This window comes from Salvelinus alpinus, chromosome 8, assembly GCF_045679555.1.
Source record: "Salvelinus alpinus chromosome 8, SLU_Salpinus.1, whole genome shotgun sequence".
Classification (NCBI taxonomy): Eukaryota; Metazoa; Chordata; class Actinopteri; order Salmoniformes; family Salmonidae; genus Salvelinus; species Salvelinus alpinus.
The window spans coordinates 16203651-16213915 of NC_092093.1; the positions used below are offsets into that span (position 1 = coordinate 16203651).

Sequence of the window (10265 nt, forward strand, 5' to 3'; positions counted from 1 at the left end):
GAGGTTTGAGAGAGAGAGACAAAGCAGAGGGACAGAGAGAGGGTTGAGAGAGAGAGACAAAGCAGAGAGACAGAGAGAGGGTTGAGAGAGAGAGAAAGCAGAGAGACAGAGAGAGGGTTGAGAGAGAGAGACAAAGCAGAGGGACAGAGAGAGGGTTGAGAGAGAGAGACAAAGCAGAGGGACAGAGAGAGGGTTGAGGGAGAGAGACAGAGAGAGGGTTGAGAGAGAGAGAAAGCAGAGAGACAGAGAGAGGGTTGAGAGAGAGAGACAAAGCAGAGGGACAGAGAGAGGGTTGAGAGAGAGAGAAAAAGCAGAGGGACAGAGAGAGGGTTGAGAGAGAGAGACAAAGCAGAGAGACAGAGAGAGGGTTGAGAGAGAGAGACAAAGCAGAGGGACAGATAGAGTGGTGAGAGAGAGAGACTAAGCAGAGAGACAGAGAGAGTTGTGAGAGAGAGACAAAGCAGAGAGACAGAAACAGGGTTGATAGAGAGACAAAGAAGAGACAGAGAGAGAGTTGAGAGAGAGACAGAGAGAGGGTTGAGAGAGAGACAAAGTATAGAGAGACAGAGAGAGGGACAAAGCAGAGGGATGGAGAGAGGGTTGACAGAGAGACAAAGCAGAGACAGAGAGAGGTTTAAGAGAGAGACAAAGCAGAGAGACAGAGAGAGGGTTGAGAGAGAGATCAATCAGAGAGACAGAGAGAAGGTTGAGAGCGAGAGACAAAGCAGAGAGACAGAGAGAGGGTTGAGAGAGAGAGACAAAGCAGATAGACAGAGAGAGGGTTGAGAGAGAGAGAAAGCAGAGAGACAGAGAGAGGGTTGAGAGAGAGAGACAAAGCAGAGGGACAGAGAGAGGGTTGAGAGAGAGAGACAAAGCAGAGAGACAGAGAGAGGGTTGAGAGAGAGAGACAAAGCAGAGGGACAGATAGAGTGGTGAGAGAGAGAGACTAAGCAGAGAGACAGAGAGAGTTGTGAGAGAGAGACAAAGCAGAGAGACAGAGAGAGGGTTGAGAGAGAGACAGAGAGAGGGACAAAGCAGAGGGGTGGAGAGAGGGTTGACAGAGAGACACAGCAGAGACAGAGAGAGGTTTAAGAGAGAGACAAAGCAGAGAGACAGAGAGAGGGTTGAGAGAGAGAGACAAAGCAGAGAGACAGAGAAAGGGTTGAGAGAGAGATACAAAGCAGAGAGACAGAGAGAGGGTTGAGAGATATTGACAAAGCAGAGAGACAGAGAGAGGGTTGAGAGAGACAAAGCAGAGAGACAGAGAGAGGGTTGAGAGAGAGACAAAGCAGAGAGACAGAGAGAGGGTTGAGAGAGAGAGACAAAGCAAAGAGACAGAGAGAGTGTTGAGAGAGATTGACAGAGCAGAGAGACAGAGAGAGGGTTGAGAGAGAGACAAAGCAGAGAGACAGAGAGAGGTTTGAGAGAGACAAAGCAGAGAGACAGACAGTGAAGCAGAGACTAATTTCTCCTCCTTCTTGGCCCACTCTGCAGCCCACACTGTCTTTAAGAGGAGATGAATGTACTGAACATGGAATTTCCCCACGACGCTCTAGTGATTATTATGGTGATGATGGCGATGATGATGCTGGTGATGATGATGAGGATGATGGTTCACACAGAGACGGACTGCCACAGAGCAAGACCATGTCCTCACAAAGTGGCCACTCTCTCTCACTGTCACCTCCACAAAGGAGTATGACCACAAGAGAGAGAGAGAGAGAGAGAGACAACACAGAGAGGCAGAGAGAGGGTGTAGAGAGAGACAAAGCAGAGAGAGAGAGACAGAGACAGAGACAGAGACAGAGACAGAGACAGAGACAGAGACAGAGACAGAGACAGAGACAGAGACAGAGAGACAGAGAGACAGAGAGACAGAGAGACAGAGACAGAGACAGAGAGACAGAGACAGACAGAGACAGAGACAGAGACAGAGAGACAGAGAGACAGAGACAGAGAGACAGAGAGACAGAGACAGAGAGACAGAGACAGAGACAGAGACAGAGACAGAGACAGACAGAGACAGAGACAGAGAGACAGAGAGACAGAGACAGAGAGACAGAGACAGAGACAGAGACAGAGAGAGACAGAGACAGAGACAGAGACAGAGACAGAGACAGAGACAGAGAGAGAGGCAACTGAAACCATCGATCCATTCCAGGCTGTCTGAAAAAGCCAAGGGCTCCACTCCATCGTGCCCACAATGCATATCTTTCTTCCACAGCCTCAGATGCTGTGCTGCTCTCATGGCTGTGCCTGGCACTCCACAGTGTAATGAATGGGACACATAATCACAGGATGCTAGGCCAGACTGCATTATTCTGTGATAAGCAAAGCAGCAATGCCTAAATCAAGTGGCATAGAAAGACATCTGACACCTAGCCTTGTGGATGAGGGCTCTGACTCATTGCTGACTGGATCAGACAAGGGCCCACTTTTCACTTGAACTGACTCAGGGTGGCAGTAAGGAAGAGATCATATCCTTATTGTATAGGAGATATAATACACATGTAGTCTGATAGATTGAAATAGCATTAAAGAAAGCATGAAAGATAGGAGAAAGAAATAGACAAAGGGATAGAGTTGGAGAGAGATAGAGAGTGAGAGAAAGAAGGGCAGAGAGACGGAGAGAGAGAAGGGAAGAGAGGTGCAGAGAGAGAGAGAAAGAAGGTGTAGTAGAGAGAGAGGTGTGGTAGAGAGAGAGGTGTGGTAGAGAGAGAAGGTGTAGTAGAGAGAGAAGGTGTGGTAGAGAGAGAAGGTGTGGTAGAGAGAGAGAAGGTGTGGTAGAGAGAGAGGTGTGGTAGAGAGAGAAGGTGTAGTAGAGAGAGAAGGTGTGGTAGAGAGAGAGATGTGGTAGAGAGAGAAGGTGTGGTAGAGAGAGAGAAGGTGTAGTAGAGAGAGAGGTGTGGTAGAGAGAGAAGGTGTAGTAGAGAGAGAAGGTGTGGTAGAGAGAGAGATGTGGTAGAGAGAGAAGGTGTGGTAGAGAGAGAGGTGTGGTAGAGAGAGAAGGTGTAGTAGAGAGAGAAGGTGTGGTAGAGAGAGAGATGTGGTAGAGAGAGAAGGTGTGGTAGAGAGAGAGAAGGTGTAGTAGAGAGAGAGAGGTGTGGTAGAGAGAGAAGGTGTAGTAGAGAGAGAAGGTGTGGTAGAGAGAGAGATGTGGTAGAGAGAGAAGGTGTGGTAGAGAGAGAGGGTGTGGTAGAGAGAGAAGGTGTAGTAGAGAGAGAAGGTGTGGTAGAGAGAGAAGGTGTGGTAGAGAGAGAGATGTGGTAGAGAGAGAGGTGTGGTAGAGAGAGAAGGTGTGGTAGAGAGAGAGATGTGGTAGAGAGAGAGGTGTGGTAGAGAGAGAGGTGTGGTAGAGAGAGAAGGTGTGGTAGAGAGAGAGATGTGGTAGAGAGAGAGGTGTGGTAGAGAGAGAAGGTGTGGTAGAGAGAGAAGATGTGGTAGAGAGAGAAGGTGTGGTAGAGAGAGAAGGTGTAGTAGAGAGAGAAGGTGTGGTAGAGAGAGAAGGTGTGGTAGAGAGAGATGTGGTAGAGAGAGAAGGTGTGGTAGAGAGAGAAGGTGTGGTAGAGAGAGAGGTGTGGTAGAGAGAGAGAGATGTGGTAGAGAGAGAAGGTGTGGTAGAGAGCAACAGAGAGAAGGTGTGGTTGACAGAGAGAGAGAGAGGTGTGGTAGAGAGAGAGATGTGGTAGAGAGAGAGAGTTGTGGTAGAGAGCAACAGAGAGAAGGTGTGGTTGACACAGAGAGAGAGAGAGGTGTGGTAGAGAGCGAGAAGGTGTGGAATAGAGAGAGAGAGGTATGGTAGAGAGAGAGATGGAGAGGTGTGGTAGGGAGCGAGAGAGAGAGATAGAGAGGTGTGGTAGGGAGCGAGAGAGAGAGAAGGTGTGGTAGAGAGAGACAGAGAGAAGGTGTGGTTGACAGAGAGAGAGAGAGAGGTGTGGTAGAGAGAGAGAAGGTGTGGAATAGAGAGAGAGAGAGAGAGGTGCGGTAGAGAGAGAGATAGAGAGGTGTGGTAGAGAGAGAGAAGGTGTGGTTGACAGAGAGAGAGCGTGACAGACAGCAACGCAGCGCCCGAGACCTGCGGTGGAGTGTGGGTATGGATGAGTCTGGGCTGCAGCCCTCCCTACCTGGGAGAGGAGGTCCTGGGGCTTGCCTCCCAGGCCGTGGGGCATCTCCCTGCAGCGCGTGGACAGGTTGAGGATGGCCGTGGCGGCCATGTGAGCAGCCTCCGTGTCCTGTGTGTAGTCGAAGCTGCTCTTACTGCAGGTGCTGCTGGCGCTGCTGCCGCCCCCTCCTCCTCCCCCTCCGCAGCTCAGACTGCTGCTGCTGGGAGCGTATCTGCTCGTCGTGCTGCTGGGTGCGTATCTGCTCGTCGTGCTGCTGGGAGCGTAGCTGCTAGTCGTGCTGCTGGCTGGGCTCTTACAGTAGTGCTTGGCTGCAGGGAGGGAGTGCAGTGGACAGTTCATACACATACATACTTAACACAACATACGGAACACAACATACTTAACACAACATATGGAACACAACATACTTAACACAACAAACTTAACACAACATACGGAACACAACATACTTAACACAACATACGGAACACAACATACTTAACACAACATACAGAACACAACATACAGTACACAACATACGGAACACAACATACTTAACACAACATACGGAACACAACATACGGAACACAACATACTTAACACAACATACAGAACACAACATACAGTACACAACATACGGAACACAACATACGGAACACAACATACGGAACACAACATACGGAACACAACATACGGAACACAACATACTTAACACAACATACAGAACACAACATACAGAACACAACATACGGAACACAACATGCGGAACACCACATACTTAACACAACATACGGAACACAACATACTTAACACAATATACGGAACACAACATACTTAATACAACATACGGAACACAACATACGGAACACAACATACTTAACACAATATACGGAACACAACATACTTAATACAACATACGGAACACAACATACGGAACACAACATACAGAACATGTATTCAGAACACACATACAGAACATGTATACAGAACATGTATTCAGAACACACATACAGAACATGTATACAGAACACAACATACGGAACACAACATAGGGAACACAACATACGGAACACAACATACGGAACACAACATACAGAACATGTATTCAGAACACACATACAGAACATGTATACAGAACACACATACAGAACACACATACAGAACATGTATATAGAACACACATACAGAACATGTATACAGAACACACATACAGAACATGTATACAGAACACACATACAGAACATGTATACAGAACACGCATACAGAATACACATACAGAACATGTATACAGAACACACATAAGGAACATGTATACAGAACACACATACAGAACACACATACAGAACACTCATACAGAACATGTATACAGAACACACATACAGAACATGTATACAGAACACACATACAGAACACACATACAGAACACACATACAGAACATGTATACAGAACACTCATACAGAACACTCATACAGAACACACATACAGAACATGTATACAGAACACTCATACAGAACACTCATACAGAACATGTATACAGAACACACATACAGAACACACATACAGAACACACATACAGAACATGTATACAGAACACTCATACAGAACACTCATACAGAACATGTATACAGAACACACATTCAGAACACTCATACAGAACACTCATACAGAACACTCATACAGAACACACATACAGAACACACATACAGAACATGTATACAGAACACTCATACAGAACATATATACAGAACACACATACAGAACATGTATACAGGACACTCATGCATAACACACATACAGAACACACATACAGCACATGTATACAGAACACTCATACAGAACACTCATACAGAACACACATGCAGAACACACATACAGAACATGTATACAGAACACTCATACAGAACACACAGACAGAACACACATACAGAACATGTATATAGAACACACATACAGCACATGTATACAGAACACAAATACAGAACATGTATACAGAACACACATACAGAACATGTATACAGAACACGCATACAGAATACACATACAGAACATGTATACAGAACACACATAAGGAACATGTATAACGAACACACATACAGAACACACATGCAGAACACACATACAGAACATGTATACAGAACACTCATACAGAACATGTATACAGAACACACATACAGAACACACATACAGAACATGTATACAGAACACGCATACAGAACACACATACAGAACATTTATACAGAACACACATAAGGAACATGTATACAGAACACACATACAGAACACACATACAGAACACTCATACAGAACATGTATACAGAACACACATACAGAACATGTATACAGAACACACATACAGAACACACATACAGAACACACATACAGAACATGTATACAGGACACTCATACAGAACACTCATAACACACATACAGAACACACATACAGCACATGTATACAGAACACTCATACAGAACACTCATACAGAACACACATGCAGAACACACATACAGAACATGCATACAGAACACACATACAGACATCATACAGAACACACAGACAGAACACACATACAGAACATGTATATAGAACACACATACAGCACATGTATACAGAACACAAATACAGAACATGTATACAGAACACACATACAGAACATGTATACAGAACACGCATACAGAATACACATACAGAACATGTATACAGAACACACATAAGGAACATGTATAACGAACACACATACAGAACACACATACAGAACACACATACAGAACATGTATACAGAACACTCATACAGAACATTCATACAGAACACACATACAGAACACACATGCAGAACACACATACAGAACATGTATACAGAACACTCATACAGAACACTCATACAGAACACACATACAGAACACACATACAGAACATGTATACAGAACACACATACAGAACACACATACAGAACACAACATACAGAACATGTATTCAGAACACACATACAGAACATGTATACAGAACACAACATACGGAACACAACATAGGGAACACAACATACGGAACACAACATACGGAACACAACATACAGAACATGTATTCAGAACACACATACAGAACACACATACAGAACACACATACAGAACACACATACAGAACATGTATATAGAACACACATACAGAACATGTATACAGAACACACATACAGAACATGTATACAGAACACACATACAGAACATGTATACAGAACACGCATACAGAACACACATACAGAACATTTATACAGAACACACATAAGGAACATGTATACAGAACACACATACAGAACACACATACAGAACACTCATACAGAACATGTATACAGAACACACATACAGAACATGTATACAGAACACACATACAGAACACACATACAGAACACACATACAGAACATGTATACAGGACACTCATACAGAACACTCATACAGAACATGTATACACAACACTCATACAGAACACTCATACAGAACATGTATACAGAACACACATACAGAACACACATACAGAACACACATACAGAACACTCATACAGAACACTCATACAGAACACACATACAGAACACACATACAGAACACACATACAGAACATGTATACAGAACACTCATACAGAACATATATACAGAACACACATACAGACACACATACAGAATACACATACAGAACATGTATACAGGACACTCATACAGAACACTCATACACAACACACATACAGAACATGTATACAGAACACTCATACAGCACATGTATACAGAGCACTCATACAGAACACTCATACAGAACACACATGCAGAACACACATACAGAACATGTATACAGAACACTCATACAGAACACTCATACAGAACACACATACAGAACACACATACAGAACATGTATACAGAACACATATACAGAACACACATACAGAATATGTATACAGAACACTCATACAGAACACACATACAGAACACACATACAGAACATGTATACAGAACACACATACAGAACATGTATACAGGACACTCATACAGAACACTCATACAGAACACACATACAGAACATGTATACAGAACACTCATACAGAACACTCATACAGAACACACATACAGAACATGTATACAGAACACACATACAGAAGACACATACAGAACACAGATACAGAACATGTGTACAGAACACTCATACAGAACACTCATACAGAACACACATACAGAACATGTATACAGAACGCTCATACAGAACACTCATACAGAACACTCATACAGAACATGTATACAGAACACACATACAGAACACACATACAGAACACTCATACAGAACACTCATACAGAACACACATACAGAACACACATACAGAACATGTATACAGAACATTCATACAGAACATATATACAGAACACACATACAGGCACACATACAGAACACACATACAGAACATGTATACAGGACAATCATACAGAACACTCATACAGAACATGTATACAGAACACACATACAGAACACACATACAGAACACTCATACAGAACACTCATACAGAACACACATACAGAACACACATACAGAAAACACATACAGAACATGTATACAGAACATATATACAGAACACTCATACAGAACATGTATACAGAACACACATACAGAACATGTATACAGAACACACATACAGAACACACATACAGAACACACATACAGAACATGTATACAGGACACTCATACAGAACACTCATACAGAACATGTATACACAACACTCATACAGAACATGTATACAGAACACGCATACAGAACACACATACAGAACATGTGTACAGAACACACATAAGGAACATGTATACAGAACACACATACAGAACACTCATACAGAACATGTATACAGAACACACATACAGAACATGTATACAGAACACACATACAGAACACACATACAGAACACACATACAGAACATGTATACAGGACACTCATACAGAACACTCATACAGAACATGTATACACAACACTCATACAGAACACTCATACAGAACATGTATACAGAACACACATACAGAACACACATACAGAACACACATACAGAACACTCATACAGAACACTCATACAGAACACACATACAGAACACACATACAGAACATGTATACAGAACACTCATACAGAACATATATACAGAACACACATACAGACACACATACAGAATACACATACAGAACATGTATACAGGACACTCATACAGAACACTCATACAGAACACACATACAGAACATGTATACAGAACACTCATACAGCACATGTATACAGAGCACTCATACAGAACACTCATACAGAACACTCATACAGAACACACATACAGAACATGTATACAGAACACTCATACAGAACACTCATACAGAACACACATACAGAACACACATACAGAACATGTATACAGAACACACATACAGAACACACATACAGAATATGTATACAGAACACTCATACAGAACACACATACAGAACACACATACAGAACATGTATACAGAACACACATACAGAACATGTATACAGGACACTCATACAGAACACTCATACAGAACACACATACAGAACATGTATACAGAACACTCATACAGAACACTCATACAGAACACACATACAGAACATGTATACAGAACACACATACAGAAGACACATACAGAACACAGATACAGAACATGTGTACAGAACACTCATACAGAACACTCATACAGAACACACATACAGAACATGTATACAGAACGCTCATACAGAACACTCATACAGAACATGTATACAGAACACACATACAGAACACACATACAGAACACTCATACAGAACACTCATACAGAACACACATACAGAACACACATACAGAACACACATACAGAACATGTATACAGAACATTCATACAGAACATATATACAGAACACACATACAGACACACATACAGAACACACATACAGAACATGTATACAGGACAATCATACAGAACACTCATACAGAACATGTATACAGAACACACATACAGAACACACATACAGAACACTCATACAGAACACTCATACAGAACACACATACAGAACACACATACAGAAAACACATACAGAACATGTATACAGAACATATATACAGAACACACATACAGACACACATACAGAACACACATACAGA

At 42.6% G+C, this 10265-nt stretch overlaps 1 protein-coding gene across 13 annotated transcripts in view; it reads right to left on the reverse strand.

The window, feature by feature from the left end:
* Nucleotides 1–10265, reverse strand: part of LOC139582627 (myelin transcription factor 1-like protein) — a 111781-nt gene that overhangs the window by 23000 nt on the left and 78516 nt on the right. For all 13 annotated transcript variants that reach the window (XM_071412780.1, XM_071412784.1, XM_071412783.1 and 10 more), the window contains one exon: nt 4125–4432. In XM_071412780.1, coding sequence (XP_071268881.1) covers nt 4125–4432 — 308 coding nt within the window. The remainder of the gene's footprint in view (nt 1–4124; nt 4433–10265) is intronic.